The sequence below is a fragment of the Acipenser ruthenus genome, chromosome 1, assembly GCF_902713425.1.
Source record: "Acipenser ruthenus chromosome 1, fAciRut3.2 maternal haplotype, whole genome shotgun sequence".
Classification (NCBI taxonomy): domain Eukaryota; kingdom Metazoa; phylum Chordata; class Actinopteri; order Acipenseriformes; family Acipenseridae; genus Acipenser; species Acipenser ruthenus.
The window spans coordinates 107297827-107325628 of NC_081189.1; the positions used below are offsets into that span (position 1 = coordinate 107297827).

The following is a 27802-nucleotide window of genomic DNA, read 5'->3' on the forward strand; positions in this document are numbered from 1 at the left end:
TGTTACTTAGCCTGGAGTAACTCCCATGACTCCCGATTTCTGTTTGTGATGGTTCGTCAGCAGCTGATCATTATTTAACCGCTTAAGACACAAAGAAATTCCTGGAGATGCAGCATCTCACTTATTATATTATATATCCTACATCAATATCATAAATGAATGGTGAAAATTAACCCATAGCAAAAAAAAAATCTGTAAAATAGCAGATTATGAATCATGTCTCAGTCTCAATTATTTTAGCATCAATTCAAACAAATATGTGCAGATATGTCCATCTGCAAGGCCAGGGGGACACAGTATTTACTTGTGCAGAGTTATATTAAGCAGATTGTCTTTAAATTTAAAATAGCAACAAACACACATTTCAATTACTGTACATTTCAAAACCTACATATGTAAAACTTTATTATTGGGCAAGTTCATTTAATTAATTTATTTAACAGATTTTCACTGCCACATATTTTACTGTTGGAAGGCTACAGTGTGTACAGAGGAAAAGGTTTTGGTTCCTGGGCGTGAATAAATGTGTTGCTCATTTCAACCAACCAGTTTACTTACAAAATACTTTATCATGGTGTCCCTGAATAAGAAGGCTTACTCATTCAAATAATTTGCATAATGTATTCAACGATCAGGCAGTTGTCTATTCAGCCATCCTTAGATATGAAGTAAGAAGCTAATGAGCACCACAAACCAGCAGATGCATGCAATGCTTACTCTAGGATGCTTTATAGGACGTTTTTATTTAAGTCCATAAGCATACAAATACTGTGAAATGTCTGTGTGTACCTAAACAACTTTACTAAAGTGTGAATGTGTTTTAAAAGTAGAAGTAGAGGCAGCTGTGTTGCAGTACACCGTGGGGCATTTTGTCCACAGTGGAAAATATAGGCCCATGTACACTAAGGCAATTAATCCCAAATCAAATTAACATTTTTAAATAGTGAAATATCAACAAATTAAAGTAGCATTGCAAATGCATTCTATTTGTATAAACCATAAATTCAAAATCACATTTGTTTATAAAGTTTTACATAGAGAGTATTGGAAGTGTTAAAATATGGTTTATTTTAAGCTTTACCCCACCACCTGCGATTTTAATATATATTTTTTATAATATATTGCTTTTGAGCTATATATAAAAATGCAACACAAATGTGTCCACAAAACAGTAACAAAAAATACATTTCTGAATTCCTTTGTGCTCAGTCATTTACTGTATTTTCGCAAACAAGATCTTAATTTTTCTCGTTTTAGCAGCACACCTTAAGACTTGGCTATACTTTCCACAGCCTTTACCAGTAATAAAGATATCAGTGCTGTTGCTTAAAACAGAATAGATGATACCCTATACCTTTTAAGATTAGCAGCACTATATATATATATATATATATATATATATATATATATATAATATAAATAAAAACATTTAAAAAGAAGTGCATACAAAGTGCTGTGAAGTCTTAAGCCTATAAAAGTCTGTCTGGTTCATCGTTAAAACTAAAGTCACAGACTAGTGACAGGTGGTCTGAAGGATAGTTATAGGACGGCAGCCTATTGGGTCCGATCTGCTCCTCTGTGGGGAAGTCCAGAACGGAGTCCACACTGAAGGCATGCTGGGAGTACCAGATGTAATCCAGCGTGTGGCAGCTTTCCCCAGACGGGCGGATCTTCCATGTGGTGTAGGGGGGCTCACACTGTCCGTCCTCGCTGAGCAGCTTGTAGGCGCTGTTCAGGTTGAGGCTGGAGGTCGCAAAGTTTCTATAGACATCCTCAGTGGGCTCTGCATTGAAGTCCCCACAAATCAGAAAGGGGATGCCAGTCCCCTCTGTGATGGACTGCAGATTCTTAAGGAGGTCAGAGCCCTGGGAAGAGCGGAACCTCTCCCAGCCACTGCGAGCTTTGAGGTGCGTGACGACAACACAAAACAGCCTCCCTGTCTCCTTGCACCTCAGGGTCTGAGCTATAGCCACCTGGTTGGTCTTCAGCATCATGGCTACCAGACGTATGTTAACACTGTCCACCAGTTCAAACCTGTCTCGATTAAAGAACAAAGCGCAGCCATCTGGTCCGTTGTTGTGCTCCACGTCCAGGCAGGGTGACCAGGGCTTGGGTAAGAAGCTGGAGTGGTAGCCCATGCTGTTCAGGATAGGCTGGAAGGTGTCAAAGTAGTGATCTACTTCCTGCAGGCACAAGATATCTGGCCTGTGCATGAGAATCTCCTCAAGGATGAGGTACTTGCGCTCTGCCCAGTTCAAAGCATCCAGCGGACACTGAACAAAATTGTCCTTTCCTTCCCCAAGAGCTGGAAAAAAAAGGAGAGAAACACCACATTGGCAAAGGATTTAAAAAATCTTTATTATAAATGCCCAGATTTCTATGAAGTCCACTGTACCCAGTTCCTTTTGGGGTGTAAACAAATTACACTTTTTATATTTATATAGAACAATGCGTCATACATATGGTAAAAAGTCACATGACCGTGCAAGATCTGAATCTGAAATGATTTCTAAGATACAAGGAGGCAGTAGAATGCTTAAACAATTGTTTATCATTTCCTTCCAATTTAGAATAGCCAATTATTTTTAAGCTTAGCTCACCACTGCGCTGACTCTGCAGCGGCGAAGACAAACAAACGCTGTCCTCCGAAGCGTGTGTCGTCAGCCGACAACTTCTTTTCACACTGCAGACCCACCATGCAGCCACCTCAGAGCTACAGCATCAGAGGACAACGCAGCCCCCTGGGAGCTCCCGTCCACGGTCGGCAGTGGAATAGTCTGGACTCGAACCGGAGACGTCCAGGCTTTTGGGAGCATCCTGCATGCCACGTGGAGCGCCTTTACAGGCAGCGCCACTCGGGAGCCCCATAACACTGCTTTTTGACCTTTGTTATTTACTTGTTATGCTTATTCGCTGACCTGGCAACTGATGCCAGAGAGAAATATTTTAGATTACCAAGTAGGTCTGTAGTAATTAATTTAAAAACTCTGTCTAATGATACCAACAGAGAAAGAACATAAATCAACAAATTTACAGACCCTGGTTTTGTTGATATAATTAGCACTAAAGAGAGAGACAGAATGTGCTGAATTATTTCGAATTCTTCCCAGGTGTACCTTGTGCGAGGATGTTCCACTGCATAACTCTGATTGGCCGGTGGTGGGTGCTGGGCATGTTGTTTCTAGGGAAGGCAAAGGCCCGCTGCACTCTGGCCGGCCGGTTGTGCAGGACCATCTCGCACTCCTTGAGGAGGTCATCTGGGTCAATGGACACCACATCGGCAGGCTGCTCACTGTACTCCTCCTGCTGGGGAGCGGGACTGCTGCTTAACGTCTGGGCCAGGGCGCTGTACAGTCTGCTGGTGCTGTTGCCCATGGAACACACTGAGTTAACAGAACAAAGTAAAACCCATTAACAGGCAGAACAGCAACATGGCATACTCTTGAATTAAGAAGTAAGAACAGTAATCAATCATGTAGGGCGTAATTTATTTTGGCCTTTACCGGATGTGGACACCTACTGTAATTACTGTGAATTCCCCCCCCCAAAGAAATAAAAATAAAGATAAAGATATTCTCTCTCAAACTCTGCCACTCTATCATTACTCAGGGCCAGGATTACTGGATATAGATTACACTGTGTAATGGGATTAGGCAGCCAGGTCTGAGACTAGCAACACTTTGTACATAGGGTGCTAAAAGGTAAGCAACAAACTGGATTACAAAATAAGAGGCAGGCTTGGGCAAAAGCTACCCTTCCTGCTTTTACATCCTCTTTAGTACAGGAAACACATTTTCAGCAGTGCTACAGCACTCATTTAGTTTACATTTTTAATTACAATTCGGTCCTATTTGTCTTTTAAAATTGATATGCCGTTACTAAAACATTTGTGTACCGGCTACACACAAACATTTAGTTTATAATAATAATAATAATAATAATAATAATAATAATAATAATAAATTAAAAGAACATTGAAATAAATGACAAACAGTCCAAAAACATGTTGCAATAGTAGGCTATTTTGCAATCCAATATAGTATAAAAGATTGCATGACAAGACCAAGAAAAATCAGAAGTATTTTGGATTCAATGTCTATTCTTTGAAAATAAAAACACACACATTGTATGTATGTAATATATATATATATATATATATATATATATATTAGATAGACACACACATACATATCTTGATTTTTTAATATGAATTCAATATAATATATATAAACTCACCCACAACTTCCATCTTCGAGTTTACTTTGTACAGTTTAGTATTATTGTATCGAACGTCAACAGGTTCTGACTGACAATGAGTTCTGCCAAATATTAATACTGTCCAGCTCTTATAACATGCCAGCACGTGACCATTGTTCTTAAGCCAGTATGACATCTGCTAGAACGTCAGTGTTCAAAGCTGGGATTACGAAAGTACGTCACCAAATCAGATGAACATCTCTACACAAGAAATCATGTTGAAATGACAGGTCACAATACTGCACCACAGCCACCACATAACAGGAAGTGCAAAGATATGGATATGGAAGATCAGCATTATCACTTATGGTTGCTTCTAACATGTGTCTTTTTTCTCTCTCTCTCTCTCATTATATATATATATATATATATATATATATATAATCTACAGTGCCTTGCAAAAGTATTCAGACCCCTGACCAATTCTCTCATACAAATGGTACATTGAAATTTCGTTCTGTTTGATGTTTTATTTTAAAACACTGAAACTCAAAATCAATTATTGTAAGGGGACATTGGTTTTATGTTGGGAAATATTTAAGAAAAATAAAAAACTGAAATATCTTGCTTGCATTAGTATTCAACCCCTGTGCTGTAGAAGCTCCCAGTTAACACCGATGAAAGAAATTGCCCTAACGAGGACACAATTACCTTACCATTGGCCTCCACCTGTGAACCATTAAAGTTGCTGTCACATTTCCTGGATAAAAACCCCACTGTTGAAGGATCATTGGTTAGGCTGTGAATTTGAAGGAAAATGAAGACCAAAAAGCATTCTACAGAAGTTAGAGATAAAGTGATACAAATGCATAGATTAGGGAAAGGGTACAAACTAATATCCAAGTGTTTGGATATCCCAGTGAGCACAGTTGGATCAATAATCAGGAAGTGGAAGCTGCATCACACCACCCAGGCACTGCCAAGAAAAGGCTTTCCCTCAAAACTCAGCGCTCAAACAAGGAGACTTGTGAGAGAAGCCACAGAGAGGCCAACAATCACTTTGAAGGAGCTACAGAGTTCAGTGGCTGGGATTGGAGTAATGGTGCACCAGTCAACCATATCAAGAGCTCTGCATAACACTGGCCTGTATGGGAGGGTGGCAAGAAAGAAGCCGTTACTCAAAAAGTACCATCTGAAAGCACGTCTAGAGTTTGCCAGAAAGCATGAGAGTGACCCAGCTGTGATGTGGGAAAAGGTTTTGTGGTCAGATGAGACCAAGATAGATTTTTGGCCAAAACTCAAAGCGCTATGTGTGGCGCAAAGCTAACACTGCCCATGCCTCAAGACACACCATCCCTACAGTGAAGTATGGTGGTGGCAGCATCATGCTGTGGGGATGCTTCTCATCAGTATGGACTGGGCATCTTGTTAAAATTGAAGGAAGAATGGATGGAGCAAAATACAGGGAAATACTGCAAGAGAACCTGCTTCAGTCTGCTAAAAAACTGACGCTTGGGAGGAAATTCACCTTTCAGCAGGACAATGATCCCAAGCACCAGGCCAAAGCAACATTGGAGTGGCTCAAGAACAAAAAGGTGAATGTCCTACAGTGGCCCAGTCAAAGTCCTGATCTCAATCCCATTGGAAATCTGTAGCACTATTTGAAAATTGTGGTCAACAAGCGTCATCCAACCTAGCTGAACAACCTAGAGCAAATCTGCCAAGAAGAATGGGCCAAAAATCACTCTGACACTGTGTGCAAAGCTGTTACATACTTACCCCAAAAGACTTAAAGCTGTTATTGCAGTGAAAGGTGGCTCTACCAAATATTAATGTGTGGGGGTTGAATACTTATGCAAGCAAGATATTTCAGTTTTTTATTTCTTAAAAATATTTCCCAACATAAAACCAATGTCACCTTACAATAATTGATTTTGAGTTTCAGTGTTTTAAAACAAAATATCAAACAGAATGAAATTTCAATGTACCATTTGTAATTCAGTAATATGAGAGAATTGGTCAGGGGTCTGAATACTTTTGCAAGGCACTGTATATATATATACAAATTTCAGTATTACAAGCGTGAAAGTTGCCAAAAGGCTTCTACATTCTCAGTGTTTTATAAGTCAGAGCACAGTAACTGCATACATGTTTCACCCTATTTCATATATATATATATATATATATATATATATATATATATATATATATATATGAGAGAGAGAGATTAAAAAACAAAGCTGTGATTATTTAGAACCTACTTTTAGGTTTTCTTGCAGTGCTCAAGATAGACACTATTAACACTAAAATGCCAGGCAGTTGCAAAACTAGTTAAGTATTTTTTTCTGAACTGCAGAATCTCAAATATCTATCTCAGCATGTCTTCATCTTATATAGAAAGAGGAACATAAAGCACAAAAAGTATTTTTGCAAAAAACGCCTGAGACAACAAGTTGTATAGGTCAATATCCTGTGGAGTGTCCTCCCAACCTTTTGACAACCTCTAGTGGGGCCAGCAGAATTCAGAGGTGTTCACTGAAAAACATCAGCCCTGACAATCAGGGCACATTCCTAGAGAACAGAGTCCAAGAACAACTGTGTGCTAGGTCAATGGAAGCTGTTTTTCACATGGTGCCTTATTAACCAACACAGAACTAAATGAGGGTTTTGTGCTATTTCAGTTATATGTAATAATTGTCTTTTTGCTTCTATACTTCAATGCAGCCTCCCAAAAACACGTAAAAATACAATATTAAGTAGGCAACTTCACTTTGATATTCATAGAAAGACAATGCAGATTTGTGAATTGACACCACAGTGAAGTTTGGAAGGATGGGAAAAAACTGAATAAAAGGGTGCTCTGTTTCTTTATGAGCTAAAACAACAATAAACCCTCTTTACTGCTGCAGCGTGAGACATCTGCTCAAAAGTGAAACACAGAGCTACTATGTCTGTGAGATTGTGACCTCTTGCGTTCCAACCTCAATTTCTCTACAGGAACTATAAATAAAACTTATTTCAAGCACAATTCCAAATCACAAGCAAACATTTCTTAAATGCAGTGTTACACTGTCCATCGGAGCCTGTATATAACCTGATGGTATACTGTACAGCTTCTAATGTCCTATAATTTAGTATGTGTGTACAGTAGTACCAAGCATAGCAGTTGCTTCCACAGTATGATGTTTGTATTCACACTCACACACACGCATAACTCCACCCAAGATTTGCCAAATGGTTTAATAAAACAAAGGGTTTATTTTAATACAATAAATCCTTTATTCATTTTTTGTGTGACAATTACGTACTAAAAAATTATTAACGGTAATTGGTAATCATGTTTCTGACAAACAGTAATCTTAAGCTAAAAAGGATCGTCGTCATCAAAATGTTTTGTTCCTCTTCTTGTATACAACATACTTGTAACCTATTGAAATGAGAAGAGGTTAAGCCTCAGCTTCCTGTGACGTGCACTTATCAAATCCTCAAGATGACATTGTCTCTTAATCTAACATTCATTTTTCTTAAAATAGTTACTTCTGACAGCATTCATAGCGACATTTATTTATGGCCCACTCACACACTCTTCTGTATCATGACTAAGTCTCTTGCATCTTAACGTTCAGCTTACATGGTCACATCCTGGCTTTTCTCCCACAAGTTTTCCATCTCATTTGCTACCCCTTGTGTTTTTCAGAGATAAATGATATTCAGGCAGTATGACGATCACACAGAAAAACTTAAATCAGGGCAAATCTTATTTTATAGGTAACAGCTCCCAAATGGGCCTTGCATTTCGGGTTAAATTTAGGACTTCTAAAAACTGGTTTTAATTCGAATTTTGGAGGAATTTTTTTAAATTTTTTTAAATCAGTCTTAAATATAACTTCAGAAGCTTTACATTTTAATTATTAAAAATGTTTTTTTATATTAAAAAGTACCTGTCAGATATTCTTATCTATTATTTTTTAATTGTATGTAACCCCAATTTGAAAAAATTCAAATGTCATTATCCCTAGTTATATGATCTTGCCATTTAAGAAACAAAAAGTAAGCTGAACATGGTTTCCCTGGCATTTACAAATCAACTCATCAATTCTGAACACCAATGTCAGAACATACTGCTCACGTCTAATCCTTATTTCACAGCAGGAACAGTAGAATTCTCTTTCCATGGGACAAAGGATTTGTTACTTAATTCCCCCCTTCTGTATTACTTGCCATGCAGGGAACTTCTGTAACATCAATCTCGGTGACATGGTGCTGCCTAAAGATATCTTCAGCCTCTGCCCTGTGTTATCACATGCTTTCCCATGGCTGAAAACCCAGCGGTCTTGACTATTAATAGCAGGAACCGGATGCAGCCCTGCACCCAAGCAGTGTGCTCTCGAGTCAGAAGCCGGATAGAAGGGCAAGTACAGTGAAACTCGTAAATCACAATAAAAAAATAGTTTTAATATGCAGGAAAAGGGATCACCTAAATTTAAGAGTTAAACGTAATTGTGTAAACGGTGTTTAGTGCCCCAAATAGATTCAGTGCAGCAGCCTGTTGTATATTTTAGCTTTACAAATAAGCATACTGATGATCTTCATCAAGTCCCCACGTGAAGAAAACACATTTTAACATGCCTGGTTTGTATGGAAATCCTGATTTCTAAAAGGCTTCCCTATATTTAAAATAAACTGTACAAGCAAAACTCAATACTACATTATCACATTCAGTACAATCCCATTAAAAAGGTACAGAAGCTGAAAGACAGATTTTTCAAACAATATTAGGGTAATGTCTTACAAATATTTATGACCTAGATTCTAACTAAACCACACTAAGCAACTCAAAATCTTCTAAATCCAGCTGGAGCCATTATCTTCAATTCATCCAAAATAACGATGTTCATAAAAACAGCAAACCCTTATCAAAAGCATACAGTAGGCTATTTCACATAGTTAACATGCATGCTTCCTTACTTGCCAGTAACAGATCACAAGATCTTACTGCCCCACTTGATGCTTATCCTCTACAGCACACGCCTTTAAAAATCTAAATTGTACATATAACCTTGGCTGTTGGGAGACACACCCGCTGTGCTGCAGGAATTCACAGAAACAAAAAGTACAACGCAATGTTCACTGGTGTTACTGCTCAATAATGTACAAGGTTCATAGTAGACAAAGCTAAAGTATACCACCTAATGGTGAGCACTGGAATAAGTTACAGAAAGACGAATGTGTGATTTGTATAAGGTGAACATGGGATCTGTTTTCTGAAAACAAAATCTCAATGATCTGAAATAGTTGTTTCTTTAGTCTAGCCTGATGAACATCCTTGGATTTAGAATACATTTAATTTTTGATGATTTAGAATACATTAATACGATGCGGCCAATAATAATTAAAAAAAAGACAACATTTTAAAATCAACCCCCCTTTCATAACACTAGTACAGACTATAGTACTGCACTACACATTTTTACAGACGTGTAGTGCAGTATTGCGAGGGATCTGATTTCACTGGCGTACTGTACTATATATATATATATATATATATATATATATATATATATATATATATATATATATATATATATATATATATATATAAATAAACGAATCCCATTCAAATAAATGAAACAAAGCTCCTGTTTGAGGTGGTCTTCAAATTGTACTGGTTCTTTGGGGTGTAGAAGTATGAAAGACATTTTAAAGTGAAGACATTTACTGAGATGGTAAATTATTTATATATCTATATTATATCTATCTATATCTATATATATATCTATATATAATCTATATCTATATATATATATCTATATATCTATATATCTATATATATATTGTACAGTACGCCAGTGAAATCAGATCCCTCGCAATACTTTACGTCTGTAAAAATGTGTAGTGCTGTACTATAGTCTGTACTAGATCTCTCTCTCTCTCCCTCTCCATATATATATATATATATATATATATATATATATATATACACACACACAGGTATACAGTAAATTCATTTCACGTTTGCATTTCTGGGAGATTACTACTTCTAATATCTACACCAAAGGTATCTGAATAAAATTCTGTATGCTGTGAATAATAACTTAAACGTGTAGTGCTGCTGACTCACCTGTTCTTGAGCACACCGACACAGGCAAAGAAGGTCTTCCGGCGATGGCCGTAGCTGCAGTCGCTGCTTTGTTGGTGGGTAGATTGTCCATACAAACTGTCTGGCAGAACAAAGCAGCCGGCGGGGCAGAAAGCTTTTGTAACCCGGCCGCTCTTCTCACAGGTGACCCGGTCACCAACGAAGAGGAACAATGTAGCAGGATGTCTCTCTGTAGCAGGATCGAACACTGACGGACTGGATACATAACGCGTGCTGACTGAACTGAAAAAAATCACCTGTATCCCGTTGTACTAGTATATCTTACCCTTTGTATATTATTAGGCAGACGTTTACTTCAACACAAGGGATATTGTATAGAATCTATACCATACTATTACTACACTAAACCTACAAGTACAATACGTTTACAACCATATTAAAATGCAGCTCTTCCCAATTCATTCTTTCACTAGTCACCCGGCGAAAGTGTTACATCAGGTAGTGTTGACGTAGATTAGAAGCTACCATGTTTTTCCGGAGGGGGGGTTATAGCTGGAAAATAATACTAGATTCTTTCATTGTGGTATCATAATTCAAACCTGATGCTAAATAAATACCCTCGTTTAGTTTATATTTAAAATTAATTGTGAGCTGTGATAACATGGGCAATTTTAAACTAAACACTGCTTTTTCAACAGCGTGTACACCCTTTATTGAAAATGAATGGCCACGTGTGAGTTTTTCCGGAGATTAGCAAAAACTATTCGTCAGACACAGACCGCTTGAATGGAATTAAACAGTACCGCCCTCCATTGACGTCATTGTTACAGTAGCAACTGCACTTCACAAAATATATTATATAACCGGACATAGCCATAACTACAAATGCGTTGTATAACCACTGATTGAAAAGGTTGTAAATACGGATTGCATTATAAAAGTGTGTTTGTAATTATGCGACGTTTAAAAAACAAAAAAAAAAAAAAAAAACAAAAAAAATAGTCTGTAGGTTCCAAACAAACACCACTTCACAGGAAAAAAAAACAGTTTAATCGAATTTCCAAGAATATGTTTTTCAGAGAATCCACTGTTCAACGTATGCAGTGTTGACCCCATTGGTAAATACTAGTTATTGTTTAATAGAATACCGATCCCATTACTAATGTAAATATAATAAAGTATATTGTAGCTAGCTTCTTTGGTTACGTTTGTATTTTATTTGCCTTTGTTTACTCCAATGTGATTAAAACTATTCGGTCGTTTTTTTGTTTTGTTTTCTCACGTCTCTCGCCACAAAGCTGTGTTATCGTCTTAAGGCCTATAATTACAGTACTGTACATCCCATTAACTGTCTCCCTCAATTACAACATTGGTAGGGTTACCCTATTACTCCACGTACAACAGGACAGTTCCGGCTTTAACTCACATCGCAGGACTACACTTACCAGAATGCTCTGGTGTGAGCTGAAAAGCCTTTACTGTCCCACTCTGTCCTTGTATACATGAAGTCATATGGTAACCCTCAATCTTGGTATCTATGCAATGTGTTTCAGATCCAACAGCTGGCAAGCTTTTCCCTTGGTTGCCTAAACGGGTTTGCATAGGAGTGTAAAGCTTAACAGCCCCTCAATATCTCAGAGTAAATATATACAGTGTTTTAAAATAGAAAAAAAATAAAAATAAATGAGGGGTGGGGTAGCACATTACTTAATGATCATTTTGAAAATCAATAGAAGATTCATGTATGTATATAATTTGCTACAAGCCCACAATAATTTTACATCCCAAGGTAATTTCTTTGATTTGCAACCACTTTTACTGTATTACTGAGATAATTTGTTCAGCATTATAGTAACAAATCTTATGACAACAAGTTTGACATCTTGACATCTAGCTTGGAGCGGACATTGCAGTGCAACTGATCACAATCAAACTTAAGGGTTATACCCAAGATGCATGACCCAAGAGGCTGCAACTACTGTACATTATTAACAGCTCAGTGTCATGGCAACATTTACTAATAGCATTGTACAATAAAAATGTGTTTATTTGAACTATTTCAATTCTGGGTGAAATTACCATGTTTCCAAACAGATTTTATAGGGAATTATGCCTCTGATTTAGTGGTGTAGCCAGGATTTTGTTTCTGGGGTGGATAGAGCTTTGCGTACTGCTTTCAAATTAACTATAACTCAAACTTTGGCTCGTGTCATAAACCCTATGCCCCTTTCGGTACAAACTTGGTCAATTTTAACAAAATAGTCCATCGTTAAAAGCTCATTTGATCTTATAATGCATCATACAAATAGTCAATCTGGAGCCTCACATGTATCATATGTGTCATATTGTGACAGTGTATTTGTGACAGTGCAAGGTCCCTCACAATTAGTAAGCAGCAGTGTGGAGTAGTGGTTAGGGCTCTGGACTCTTGGCCGAAGGGTTGTTGGTTCAATCCCCAGTGGGGGACACTGCTGTTGTACCCTTGAGCAAGGTACTTTACCTAGATTGCTCCAGTAAAAACCCAACTGTATAAATGGTAATTGTATGTAAAAATAATGTGATATCTGTAGAATGTGAAATAATGTATAATGTGATATCTTGTAACAATTGTAAGTCGCCCTGGATAAGGGCGTCTGCTAAGAAATAAATAAAATAAAAAATAAATAAAATAGTAAACTCTGCATGGACATTATGTTTGACTCTCTCTTACCCTGTATTGTTAAATTAATAGCTGTGTTATAAATGTACATTGGTTTTAAACATTTACTTTTTATAGCTGTGTTATAAATGTACATTTGTTTTAAACATTTACTTTGTATATTTGTTTAGTTTCAAAATGTTTGTACTCACCTTTGGCATGTTCATAATGACTTCCATTTTGAAACAGGAAGTGAAGAAACTGCAATTTCAGGTGAGGAAGCCTTTAGTACCCTGCTTCAGGGCTGACTTCCTGCAATTAGGGCAGCACCAAGTATGGGAAGCAGGAGGGGGTTAATTTGAAATGTTTATTTTATATTGCTTGCTTTCAGGCCCTATATGCTTATATATGATTATTTTACAGGACCGTGTCTGTGTTTAATATGGTTTATGTATTTATTAGGTTAGTTAATATGAGATTTAGACCCCAACAGGTGGTTTAATCCAGGGAGGGTCTTAGACTATATATGATGGCAGTTTTGCTTAATTGAGGATAGCTACTTTACCCTGTTATACTGCTTAGTGAAATATTTGCATAGGTTAACTTGATAAATGTTTTTTGTTTTGTTAGTTTGTATACAGTTGGGAGTTCTTGGTTTGTTGTATCTGTTTGTTCAAAAAAATCTTGCACTTTTGTGACAATCCATGGGTCACACTATTACAGTATTGTCCCTTATGAAAATAGCTTATAGGTTACCTATAGAATTCTATAGAAGACCTATAGGCTATTGTATTGAACGTATAGGTTTTTATAGAGAATTTGGACATTTGGCCTATAGGCTATATAAACCTATAGGTGCCTATAGAAAATTGGGACATTTGGCCGATAGGTCTATAGAAACCTATAGGTTATTTTCGTAAGGGGTTACACCCCTAACCACTACAGAGCAACTACCTCTTCTTGGTCTTTACAGAGAAAAAAGCATTCACCTGTTCCACAGTCTCAGTATTGATGACATGACAGCACAACATGTGATGCAGTGGAATTCTAACAAGAAAGTGACTCTGTCCAGCAAATCATTCTTGCCACCTCTTGTAGGCCTGCGTTATAGTGCTGCACAGTGATAAGGGGAGCATTGAACATGGCAGAGAGGGTAATAAAGGGTAGGGCACGTCAGTTTAAAACCTTGGGGGATACACATTTAAGTTACTGAGTTGGTTACGCTTAGTGATCTGTTAAGGTGGCAAGACCCTGCTGAAAAAAAAGCAATCTTCTTGAGTTTCATGGGGAAGATGATTGGGATAGAAAACATGGGACCAGCATTCCAGTGAAAGGTCAAACATATTAAAGGTCTGACAGCGTCCCCCACTAGGGAAGAGTCAGGGAGAGTAATGGCTAGTTAGCTGCACTTAGCTCTACCAGCCATCTGATCTCATTATTGTAGGGGATAATAAACTAGTAGGTGTCACTGTGGAGCTTCCTATTACCATCCACCAAGTGCTAAAGTGGTATAGATTTTTGAGGTGACCTAAATGCAGCTTTCTTTGAATTCTATCACAAGAAAATCGGTCCACTGTAAATTTTATTATAGGCTGACAGCACTGATAAAGGCATTAGCAGAACACTTTTGCTGGAATGCGGTAACAAGGCTATGGTACTTCACAACAGGTTGATCCAATCCTTCCTCTATCATTTTGTTGTCCATAGCAGTGTGACCAAACGATTATAGGCCAGATTAACAAAAATGGTCTTGTCAACACCATCCAGTACACAGCAATTGTAATCTTCAGTGCAGTCTGGCTTTGGGGTGTATGACATGGGGATTCAAGAGAGATGTCACTCTTGTGTGTGTGTGTGTCAGTGCTTTGAAATTCTGGCCTTTGATTGGTTAAAACCTCATCATAGGAGCAAAAATAGATTGAACTATTGCCCTCACATCCAGAGTTGCCAAGTCCGCTTATAATAAGCGGGAGTGGGCTTGTTTTTTTGAGAGTCGCGGTTGGAATTTGAGAGTCACGGGTTGGAGTTTGCATAAACGCCCATACTCTAAAATGGGTTGTGCTTGTTTTGGTCTTGTTTGTGTTTGTTTTGAAGAACGATGTCGCTATTTTTCTGTCAGAAATCTGGCAACCTTGCTCACATTCTTACACCACCAGACAAAGATAAAATGGCTGAATGAAAAAACTGCTGAATGGCAATTCTGTGACCTAACAGAAAATATAAATACAAAACATACTACAAAAAGAAAATAAAAAAACTTGTGGTATGAACTTCAAAAACATTTTCTGTTATTTACTTATGCTGTATCAGCTATATTTAAACAAAATACTGTAGCGTTCTGCACAGGCAGGCAGGGAAGAAGGGAGACAACACACTGAAATCAGTTCAAAAGGCTTTTCTTTATTTAAGACGCTATCTCCAAACACCCTCTCAGAGTCCACTGCTCTCTTGAACCACACACACAATATTGGGTGTGCAGCGCCCTTTTTATAGCATATCTCAGCCCCTTTATGATCAATCAATCAATCAATTTTTATTTTATATAGCACCTTTCATAGTGGACAACCATCACAAAGCGCTTTACAAGATGCAGTAACAAGAAAATCCATAATACTTTAAATATAGAGAAATGCATAATACATGATACACAGTAAAAAAAAAAAAAAAAAAAAGCTAATAGCAGATATCAGGCTTAAAGAGCATGGAAAGCAAAAGAGAACAGGTGGGTCTTGAGAGTTGATTTAAAGCGAGCGAGGGTGGGAGCATCACGCACCAAAGCTGGGAGAGAGTTCCAGAGAGTCAGGGCCATGAAGCTAAAAGAGTGTGGTATAAACAAGCAAGCCAGAGTCAGAGGATCTCAGCTTGTGGGCATGGACATAGCGGGTCAGCAAGTTGAGGTGGTACTCGGGACCTGTGTGATGAAGGGCATTGTAGGTGAGCAGGATAGTTTTGAAAATAATCCTGAACTTTACAGGTAGCCAGTGCAGCTGGGCAAGACAAGGGGTGATGTGATTACATTTTTTACATCTGGTAAGGATCCTGGCACCGGCATTCTGAACAAGCTGCAGTCAGTTTATGGTGCGTGCCGGGAGACCACCATATAGAGAATTGCAGTAGTCGAGTCGAGAGGAGACAAATGCATGACAAAGTATCGAGTTTAAAGTAGAGCAGATTGTTGCAGATTCAACAGATTGTTGTCTGTGGGATGTTTCATCAGCTGACTGGTTACAGCCCTTTCAAGAGTTTTTTTTAGAGAAAAGGGAGATTGGAGATGGGATGGAAATTAGATAAGTCAGCCGGGTCAAGGGAGGGTGTTTTGAGTACTGGCGTAACTCGGGCAAGCTTAAGGGCAGCAGAAACCGAGCCAGAGTCCAGGGACAGGTTGAGAGTGTGCACAATGGAGGGAGCAAGATCAGAAGCACAAAGACAGACAAGGTTAGTTGTCCAGGGGTCCAGGGGGCAAGTGGTAGTAGTTTATTTCAACAGTAAGCCGGAAACATCAGCAATGGAGAGAGGAGAGAAGGAGGAGAGAAGGAGGAGAGGGCCGGATGCAACCGGAGGAGCGTCAAGTTGGTCAAGTAGTAAACTAGGTTTGTGGCGGGAGAGCATAGCAAAGCTAAACAAGCAACTGCAGGAATACAGAGGGGAAAGGAACACAACACAGTGGGGATCACAGTACACAAAACACCATCACATAAATGCACAAATCGCTACAATACTGTGAAGCCATTAACATTTCCGACTAAAATATTTGGTGAATCATACCCATAAAACCTATTTTGCTCCAGAAATGTTGGCGAACTGTTAAACTGGTAGTAGTATATTATTTCATTATATGTACAACACTAAGATATTCGTGGCAAAAAAAACAAAACATTAATCACTTCATAAAGTATGTATGTAGTGTGAGAGATGCCCCTTCTGAACCTTCTGGTATAAGACACACGTTCTTTGTAGTTTGGGTCTATAAAGTTCTGGCTGCCCAAACTGAGTCCTTACACCATGAGAGAAGCAGGCTGAAGGGTTCCAATTCACAAAAAAAGCCATTCCTGCTAGTTCTATCATTGGCTGCTTCACGTTATATATATATATATATATATATTATATAAGGAGAACGATATGGAATCACTCTAGTTCATAACATCAATAATTTTCTTCTAATGGAGACTTGAAACAACCAAATGATAGCAGGGATCTCGATATAGCTGTCCATTCAGAGAAGAGCGATGTAGTTGCGTAGAGTGGCGATGTGGAAGCTCGTTTACCAAGCGCGGATGAGAGGAAGTGTCGGTGTTTGAGAGCCATTAAATGTAATTTAAACAAGTTTAAAAAATACATTTACTTAAGCATTACACTAAAAATAATATTTTATATGGATGAGTGTGGGTGGGTCTTTTGAGTAGCTCAGACTATCATCATCTATGGTTGCTAACGAATAAAAAGAGATAGCTACAACATAATATATATTATACACACACACATTATATATTTATATATAATACATATATAATATATATATATATATATATATATATATATATATATATATATATATATATATATATATATATATATATAAAAACAGTATAACAATAAATTAAGCGTCTACTGGCGCCAGAATTCAATGTCGCTCTCGCTATGAAGCTAGAATCTAGCTCCAAATTTACACCCCTGATCTTTGACATGCCAATTGTTTGAACTGTCTGCGCAGGAGGTGGAGCTAGACATTGGATAATGACCCCAAATTTTGTTGAGTACCAAACCATTTCTGCTTGTACTCATGTGAGAACCTAATGATGAAAGTTATGTGAACCCCTAATTGTAATCTCTCATTATAGTCATCGTTTATTACAAACCACAAATAAACAAACATTCAGAAAATTTTACATTGACAAAATCACGTAGCCTAATCAATGCCAACACAAAAAATGACAGATTCGCCTCACTGGTTAATTAAGCTTTAATCTGTCAAATCGTGTAATAGAATGCCCTTAACACCAGTCATTTCATGAAATGCAATACCACTTTGATGCATTTCATGTAATAACCGAGTTAAACAGTCATTGCACAAAATGACTGAAAACCTTTAATCAGTCAAATAATGTAATAGAATGCCTGTAACAGGAGCCATTTTGCAACATGCTGAGTAAAACAAGCAAATAGTGTAATGGGATGCTCCTAAAATCAGTCATTTCGCGAAATGCCTGTGTAACAGGGTGAAGTGTTACATGTGTGTGTAGTCACTGAAATACTGACAGACACAGAGCATTGGTGTTGATACGTGAGGTATGACACAGGCCCGGTTTTTGGGATGGAACCGCATAACAGTCTCGCGTTTTGATTGGTCCATGTCTGTCACATGAATACGTCGTCACACGAGTGGAAAAGCGTGCAGGCATTTTTAACATTGTGATCAGATAGAGAGAGTGACCTGCTTTCCACAACCTTACTGTGGCAATGTGCCCCGTCCCTGTGTGCATTTGTGTGTATGCGTGCGTGTGTAAATGTTGGTGTATAGATTGGTACACGGGATATAAACGGGTCTGTGTTTCACGTGTATTTAAAAAGTGTAGATTTGTATTTAGGCACGAGGAGAGCACAAATCACTTCACGTGCTGGTTAAATGTCATATGTGAGCACGGGGTTGCACAGAATTAATTCACGTGCTGGGATTCAAGTGAATAATTAATTAGTAATTGAATCCCAGCACAATAGTATATATAGACGCACATTTCTTGCACTCAGGGTTAGGTGTTCGGTGAGTGGAGAACGGGATTGGAGCGGAGGTAAATGTTAATGAAAAGAGTAAGAATTAGTAGTTGTTTTCACTCACCGTGTTTGTCTGTTTGTCTGTCCGTGCACCGTTTGTTTAGTGGTAGTCCGTTTTGTTTATATGTTTCTTTTGGCTACAAGTGCCGTGTCCAGTGTTTTTGTCTGTTCCAACCTTTTATTTTCTGTTCTGTTTATTAAATGCTGAACGCGATCACGCGTTCAGCCTCACCAAAACCCCATCTCTCTGTCGTTTGTGTTCCTGTTTCTGGTCTGACGCCACCCACTCCGGCCGTCTTTGTGACACGTGGTGTCTTCGTGGGATAGCCGCGCCTCCAAGCGTCAGACCAGGAGGGGTCTGGATTTAAAAAAAAAAAAAAAAAAAAAAAAAAAGATTACAAATATTGTTTTGGGGAAAAAAAAAAAAAAAAGAAGAAAAAAAGTCAATGGCAGAAGACGCCATCAAACTGCGGGGCTGGTTCCTGGAGAATGCTGGGCTGGAGGCCCAGTCTCTGCCCATGGTCGTCCGGGCCCTGTGGATGATGGACAGTGAGAGATGGGAGGCATATCAGGAGGAACACACCCCAAACACCTTGGAGGAAGGTGTGGAGTTTGTCCTCCGCTACCTGGAGGCAACCATAAACGGAACAGCAGCCCAGGTAGCAGGACCACCAGCAGAGGAGTACCTGCTGTCCCCATCTCCACCAGCAGAGGGTGAGTACCTGCTGTCCCCATCTCCACCAGCAGAGGGTGAATGCCTGCTGGTTTTGCCTCCACAGCCCAAATGGGAGGAGCCTGAGCGTCCACAGCCCGAGCGGGAGGAACCCGAGCGTCCACAGCCCAAGCGGGAGGAGCCTGAGCGTCCACAGCCCAAGCGGGAGGAGCCCGAACGTCCTACGCCTGAGTGGGAGGAGCCCGAACGTCCTACGCCTGAGTGGGAGGAGCCCGAACGTCCTACGCCTGAGTGGGAGGAGCCCGAACGTCCTACGCCTAAGTGGGGGGAGCCCGAACGTCCACAGCCCAAGAGGGGGGAGTCGGTGCGTCCACAGCCCAAAAGGGAGGAGTCGGTGCGTCCACAGCCCAAAAGGGAGGAGTCGGTGCATCCACAGCCCAAAAGGGAGGAGTCGGTGCGTCCACAGCCCAAAAGGGAGGAGTCGGTGCGTCCACAGCCCAAAAAGAGGGAAGTCGGGGCTTCCACAGCCGTAGGACCCAAGCTGCCAGCAGAGGGAGAATGCCTGCTGGTCCCACCTCCACCAGCAGAGGGTGAATACCTGCTGGTGCCGTCCCAAGAGCCAGAAGGGGAGGAGTTACAGGCTCAACCCCCTGAAAATTTTTGGGGGGGAGAAGGGCAGGATGCTGGTGTCCCCCAGCAGCCTCTAGCTATGCTGCTGAAGGCAGCACGGCGCGCACATGCCCAGCCGCCACAGCAGAGGGAGCCAGCACCGCCACAGCCTCCCTCTGAGTGGCCAGCATCAGCCCCATCGCCTCTACCTCCGCCACCTCCACCGCAGTGGGAGGACTGCTTGCCCCTCCCACCTCCACCAGCAGAGGGTGAATACCTGCTGGTTCCACCTCCACCGCAGTGGGAGGACTGCTTGCCCCTCCCACCTCCACCAGCAGAGGGTGAATACCTGCTGGTCCCACCTCCACCAGCAGAGGGTGAATGCCTGCTGGTTCCACCTCCACCAGCAGAGGGTGAATGCCTGCTGGTTCCACCACCGCCAGGAGCAGAGGAGCTGGAGCTGCCTCTGCCTCCACCACCGCCCGGAGCAGAGGAGCAGGAGCTGCCTCTGCTGCCCGTACCTCCGCAGGGAGTACGGTGGCCGGAGCCCCAGAAAGGGGAGCTGCCGGCCACGAAGGGGGAGGAGGTCTGGAGACCACCAACCCCAGCAGCAGTTTCGCAGCCGGAGATCGTGGGGGAGGTCCGGAGACCTGCTCCCACTGCAGCTTCTTCGCTGCCGGCAGTACTGTGGTCGGAGCCCCACCAAAGGGAGCTACCGGCTACAAAGAAGGGGGACGAGGTCTGGAGACCACTTTCCCCAGCAGCAGTTTCGCTGCAGGAGTTCTTGTGGCCGGAGCCCCACAGGAGGGAGCTGCCGGCTACGAAGAAGGGGGAGGTCGGGGGACCACCTGCCCCCGCAGCTTTTTCGCTGCAGGACGGGACCAACAGGCTGTCAGCCGTGCCACTACCGGCAGGGGTGCTGACAGCATGGCCAGCCATGGGCCCACTGAAGCCTCCCTTCCCAGCCTGAGACTTTGTCCTGGACTGCTGGGTTTTTAAGGGGGGAGGTGGCCGTTGAGGCCATGTGTGCTGCGCACAAGGGGGGGTATATGTGGCAATGTGCCCCGTCCCTGTGTGCATTTGTGTGTATGCGTGCGTGTGTAAATGTTGGTGTATAGATTGGTACACGGGATATAAACGGGTCTGTGTTTCACGTGTATTTAAAAAGTGTAGATTTGTATTTAGGCACGAGGAGAGCACAAATCACTTCACGTGCTGGTTAAATGTAATATGTGAGCACGGGGTTGCACAGAATTAATTCACGTGCTGGGATTCAAGTGAATAATTAATTAGTAATTGAATCCCAGCACAATAGTATATATAGACGCACATTTCTTGCACTCAGGGTTAGGTGTTCGGTGAGTGGAGAACGGGATTGGAGCGGAGGTAAATGTTAATGAAAAGAGCAAGAATTAGTAGTTGTTTTCACTCACCGTGTTTGTCTGTTTGTCTGTCCGTGCACCGTTTGTTTAGTGGTAGTCCGTTTTGTTTATATGTTTCTTTTGGCTACAAGTGCCGTGTCCAGTGTTTTTGTCTGTTCCAACCTTTTATTTTCTGTTCTGTTTATTAAATGCTGAACGCGATCACGCGTTCAGCCTCACCAAAACCCCATCTCTCTGTCGTTTGTGTTCCTGTTTCTGGTCTGACGCCACCCACTCCGGCCGTCTTTGTGACACTTACCATTAAAATATAATGTGGTATTACACTGTACTGATATTACAAACTATGAGGAATTACTTTATATAAATTATCATGTTATGCACGAATGTAAGAATTGGCTTTCTGTGGTGGTGTACTTTTTTCTTTCAAGTACAGAGGTGCTCAAATTTGTTGGTACCCTTACAGCTCATTGAAATAATGCTTCATTCCTCCTGAAAAGTGATTAAATTAAAAGCTATTTTATCATGTATACTTGCATGCCTTTGGTATGTCATAGAATAAAGCAAAGAAGCTGTGAAAAGAGATGAATTATTGCTTATTCTACAAAGATATTCTAAAATGGCCTGGACACATTTGTTGGTACCCCTTAGAAAAGATAAATAATTGGATTATAGTGATATTTCAAACTAATTAGTTTTAGTATTTAGTATCACACATGTCTCCAATCTTGTAATCAGTCATTCAGCCTATTTAAATGGAGAAAAGTAGTCACTGTGCTGTTTGGTATCATTGTGTGCACCACACTGAACATGGACCAGAGAAAGCAAAGGAGAGAGTTGTCTGAGGAGATCAGAAAGAAAATAATAGACAAGCATGGTACAGGTAAAGGCTACAAGACCATCTCCAAGCAGCTTGATGTTCCTGTGACAACAGTTGCAAATATTAAGAAGTTTAAGATCCATGGAACTGTAGCCAACCTCCCTGGGCGCGGCCGCAAGAGGAAAATCGACCCCAGATTGAACAGAAGGATAGTGCAAATGGTAGAAAAAGAACCAAGGATAACTGCCAAAGAGATACAAGCTGAACTCCAAGGTGAAGGTACGTCAGTTTCTGATCGCACCATCCGTCGCTTTTTGAGCGAAAGTGGGCTCCATGGAAGAAGACCCAGGAGGACTCCACTTTTGAAAGAAACATAAAAAAGCCAGACTGGAATTTGCTAAAATGCATATTGACAAGCTACAATCCTTCTGGGAGAATGTCCTTTGGACAGATGAGTCAAAACTGGAGCTTTTTGGCAAGTCACATCAGTTCACAGACGAAAAAATGAAGCTTTCAAAGAAAAGAACACCATACCTACAGTGAAACATGGAGGAGGCTCGGTTATGTTTTGGGGCTGCTTTGCTGCGCCTGGCACAGGGTGCCTTGAATCTGTGCAGGGCACAATGAAATCTCAAGACTATCAAGGCATTCTGGAGCGAAACGTACTGCCCAGTGTCAGAAAGCTCTGTCTCAGTCGCAGGTCATGGGTCCTCCAACAGGATAATGACCCAAAACACACAGCTAAAAGCACCCAAGAATGGATAAGAACAAAACATTGGACTATTCTGAAGTGGCCTTCTATGAGTCCTGATCTGAATCCTATCGAACATCTATGGAAAGAGCTGAAACTTGCAGTCTGGAGAAGGCACCCATCAAACCTGAGACAGCTGGAGCAGTTTGCTCAGGAAGAGTGGGCCAAACTACCTGTTAACAGGTGCAGAAGTCTCATTGAGAGCTACAGAAAACGTTTGATTGCAGTGATTGCCTCTAAAGGTTGTGCAACAAAATATTAGGTTAGCAGTCCCATCATTTTTGTCCATGCCATTTTCATTTGTTTTATTATTTACAATATTATGTTGAATAAAAAATCAAAAGCAAAGTCTGATTTCTATTAAATATGGAATAAACAATGGTGGATGCCAATTACTTTTGTCAGTTTCAAGACATTTCAGAGACAATTGTGCATTCTTTGTTTTTTGTGGAGGGGTACCAACAAATTTGAGCACGGCTGTATATCTATAATCGTTTTTGCGATATATTTTAATATAAAACATATACGCTATTGCAGTTTTGTTACAGGATACATTAGTTTATCTCTAATGTAATGTAATCTCTAAAGTTTTACATATAGACTGCCCCTGTTTTCATTTACGTCGCAAATTCTGGGCCGCTTTGGTTTTTAGATAACGTCCCAAATTCTGGGCCGCTTTGATAACATCCCAATTTCTGGGCTGCTCTGGTTTTCAGATAACGTTCCGAATTCTGCATTTTCGAATTCAGGCCAGTTTTTGAGATATTCTGCTTAGCTGACAGCCGAGTTTCTAAGTTATGCATGCACAGTTTACCATAAACTGGACCGTTAATTCATTTAAGAGTACATGAATCAAAGTTAATGTATTTTTTACTCTCCTCAGAAAACATTTAGGAACATGGTATACCAAAAAAAAAAAAAAAAGGTTATCTCATTTGCTTATGTAATGTCCATCAATATATAGTGAGGCATAGGGGTTTATCAGAACTTCTGGGTTTAAGAGACCAGTGCCCTTCAACAACTTCAAATAAATCCTATTGTATTGTATTAGTCAGCATTTCCCTTATCTATTCCTGATCATTTATACTGTAGGTCAGGGGTTTTCAACCTTTTTTTGAAACTGTACCCCTTCTATCTGGAGGTTTCAGCTCGAGTACCCCTTTATAATTTTCGCTCAACTGAACGGTACCTCAGTTACAATAAAATGGAGAATAATCTGATGACCCCCCCCCCGTTTACTTAATAAATCTGGATGACAAACTGCTGGTTTAGGACAGAACAACAAACAGTAAGCTTAATTCTTAAAACTTTTAACTACAAGTATTTGGATGCACAGAATTAAAAAGACAAGTATTGGGTTAGGAGCACACCTATTTTTTTGTAACTTTGACGGCCTTTTGTAAAAGTCTGAAGGCCTTTTGATACCCAGCATACACTGCAATACATAGCAAAGTTATACACTGATATTCTGATAGCACAGCAATTCAAATGAAGTTTGTAATTGGTTGTGTTCCTCAAATACACAATAACAAGTGATATTTATAGGGTATACAGTTATACAGCGATACAGTGGTTTCGGACATCTAAGAACAGGTACTGCGAGCATCTGGATTCATACTCAGAGGTACTCTGTAGCCTCCTGGGACATTCACAGCTTGTTTGACACCCTCTTGTAGTTGCCCGTTTCTGCATATAAAGCAAAATGCTGTTTGTCAATCTCTCTTTTTTCTTATAAATCAGTCTTTGCAAGAATCATTCCAAAAACACTTGAATCAGTTAGGCACTACCAGTCTGACACTACAGGCCTTTAAATTGCAGTACCAATTTGCAAGTTGCTAAGTGGTTGCGTTCCTCAAATTTGCACTGCAAAGTGATATCTTAAAGAATAGGGTATATAGTGCTTTTTTTCGCCTCCCCTCGCTTTTGGAGCAAAACTGTGCTCCGATACACTCAGGCTGATACTGTGATCACAAAACACTTGGAATGGACTTAAATTGGTGCTTCTGTAGTCTTTAGATGCACAACAATCTTAGCTAAAGAAAATGGGTTCCTTCGAGTTCGTAAGACCCACGACCGCCATTAGCTGAGCCTTACCCCGATGGTGTTTTTATAATGGGATTTGCCATAGGGAAGGGGGTGGTCTCTTATCGTACCCGTATCTCCACGTCCCCTGGGCCAACAAACTCAGAAGGACATTCTTTGCGTGCACAAGAGTTTTAGCTAAAGAAAGATATCAGCCACGGGTTCAAACGCCACCCCACCGCCAGATGGTGGGCGTTGCCCCAAAGGGGTTTTATAATGGGATTTCCCATAGACATTTTTCATTGTTCCGGGGGTTCCCAAAACTTGAAAATCGGTATGGAGGTCCGCCTCGGGGCCCCTGTCGATCCCTCCAAGTGACGTGTCCCCAGCTAGAAAGGACACCAGTTTAGACTTTTTTTGCCAACCTGGAGCTCAAAAGCTATTGGAAATGCAACGACATGCCATCATGCTGAAAATGTGAAAATTTGTTGAAAATGTAGCATTTGAAAACGGGTGGCTCCCTGTGAAAGAGGGCCCCCAGACATGACCCTAGGAAGTTCAACCCGGTTTCTAGGCCCCGGGGTCATGGAGATATGACCCCGAAAAGGGTAGTTTTTGGACATTTTTGACAGGGCGTATCTCGGGTTCTGTGGGGGTTAGGAACTTGATTTTTTTTTTTGCGTTGGGGGCCCCATGAGGCCCCGCACAAGGAGTCACCATTTTCATGGTTCAAATGCCAGGACGGCTTGGCAAAGTGAATTTTTTCGTCATGACATGAGTTTTTGGGTGAACCACCAAACCTTTTTAGGGGGTGGTTTGGGGTGCTCCCCTGAGTCTATATCACTTTGAATGGTGGTTCTACGTGCTCGGGTTCGAGAGATATGCCTAAAAATGTGTTTTATAACACTGCCATAGACAAGAATGGGGCTGAATACCCGAAAATATATTTTGCAAAGAATTGCTACGGTGGGTGTATGCGTGCAGGGGTTGCATGGTGGTGTGTGCGTGCAGGGGTTGCATGGTGGTGTGTGCGTGCAGGGGTTGCATGGTGGGTGTATGCGTGCAGGGGTTGCATGGTGGGTGTATGCGTGCAGGGGTTGCATGGTGGGTGTATGCGTGCAGGGGTTGCATGGTGGGTGTATGCGTGCAGGGGTTGCATGGTGGGTGTATGCGTGCAGGGGTTGCATGGTGGGTGTATGCGTGCAGGGGTTGCATGGTGGGTGTATGCGTGCAGGGGTTGCATGGTGGTACACATGTGTGGAGGGGAATTGGAGTTCAGGTTTTGCGCACAAGAGGGGCGGGGAAAAGACTGGGAAGGGTAGGGTAAAAGAAAAATTACTACAATCATTTATTTTCACTTTCGACTCCCAGTCTCCTTTCCCTCACTTTATGATTTTATTTTGTGATTAATTATTGTCAAAATAAACGGCCTTCATCTACTCACAGTTGCAGTCTCATTTCTGTCCGAAAAGAACCTGAAACACTACAATATATTGATGGACGTTACATAAGAAAACGAGATGTCCTTTTTTCGGAATACCATGTTCCTTCCCAAAAATGTGTTTTAATATTAGCATTTAATAAAGGAAAACGACTGCTTAAATTAATTTTCATGTATCTATTTCAGTGCAATGTAGTTTCTTCATGTAATAAGAAATACGTTTAACATTTACATTTTTGTTTTTTTCATTAAAAAAAAAAAAAAAAAAGATTTCTGGGGAGAGTAAAAAATACATGAACTTTGATTAATGTACTAAGGGTTACTCTCAAATGAATTCACGATCCAGTTTATGGTAAACTGTGCATGCATGACTTAGAAACTCGGCTGTCAGCTGATTCCCCAAAACTGGGCTGAATTCGGAAATGCAAAGCGGCCCAGAATTTGGGATGTTATCTAAAAACCAAGGCTGCCCAGAATTTGGGACATTATATGAAAAGCAAAGCGGCCCAGAATTTGGGACGTAAATGAAAACAGGGTCAGTCTATATGTAAAACTGTGATTACATTGGAGATAAACTAATGTATCCTGTAACAAAACTGCAATAGCGTATATGTTTTATATTAAAATATATCGCAAACACGATTATAGATATATGCTACTTGAAAGAAAAAGTACACCACCACAGAAAGCCAATTCTTACATTCGTGCATAACATGATAATTTATATAAAGTAATTCCTCATAGTTTGTAATATCAGTACAGTGTAATACCACATTATTATTTTTATTTATTTCTTAGCAGACGCCCTTATCCAGGGCGACTTACAATCGCAAGCAAATACAAATACATTCAAGTGTTACAATATAAGTCATACAATTATATTTTAATGGTAAGGTTGTGGAAAGCAGATCACTCTCTCTATCTGATCACAATGTTAAAAATACCTGCACGCTTTTCCACTCGTGTGACGACATTCATGTGACAGACATGGACCAATCAAAACGCGAGACTATTATGCGGTTCCATCCCAAAAACCTGGCCTGTGTCATACCTCTGATACGCCGCTCAGGCGCGCAGATTTAATTTTAACACCAAACTGACACGAGGGTACCAGCGACGGTAGACCTAGTGTCACATTTAATAAAGCAATGAAAAACAAAGAAACAAAAGCTAAAAATAAAAGTTTGCCACACAAAATGACGAGCGCTAGTCCCACTAAAAGGAACGTCCCGCTCCAGGAACCTACGACTCTACGGTAACCCTCTTTATACTGTTTTGGGATCCACCTCCCCTAAGCTGACCTACTTCTGTTGTGTTATTTCTGAAGTCCTGGCCTCCCAGCGACTCCGGGCCATTCTGACGGTCCTGGCTGGGCAGTCGCGTTCACAGGCCCCGTCTTGCAG

General features: G+C 40.6%; 1 protein-coding gene across 4 annotated transcripts; it reads right to left on the minus strand.

The window, feature by feature from the left end:
* Positions 1-187: 187 nt before the first annotated feature.
* LOC117420930 (nocturnin-like) lies at positions 188-27802 on the minus strand. 4 transcript variants are annotated; one of them, XM_034034700.3, is made up of 3 exons: positions 4237-4518; positions 3117-3383; positions 188-2305 (listed from the first exon to the last, which is right to left on the minus strand). In XM_034034700.3, exons 1-3 carry the CDS (start codon positions 4391-4393, stop codon positions 1470-1472), a joined length of 1260 nt encoding a protein of 419 aa, XP_033890591.1. In that variant the 5' UTR covers positions 4394-4518; the 3' UTR covers positions 188-1469. The 4 variants fall into 4 exon arrangements, with proteins under 4 accessions (XP_033890591.1, XP_058889652.1, XP_058889655.1 ...); XM_059033669.1 differs by lacking the exon at positions 4237-4518 and adding an exon at positions 27705-27802 and having other exon boundaries at positions 189-2305; XM_059033672.1 differs by lacking the exon at positions 4237-4518 and adding an exon at positions 13148-13181 and having other exon boundaries at positions 189-2305.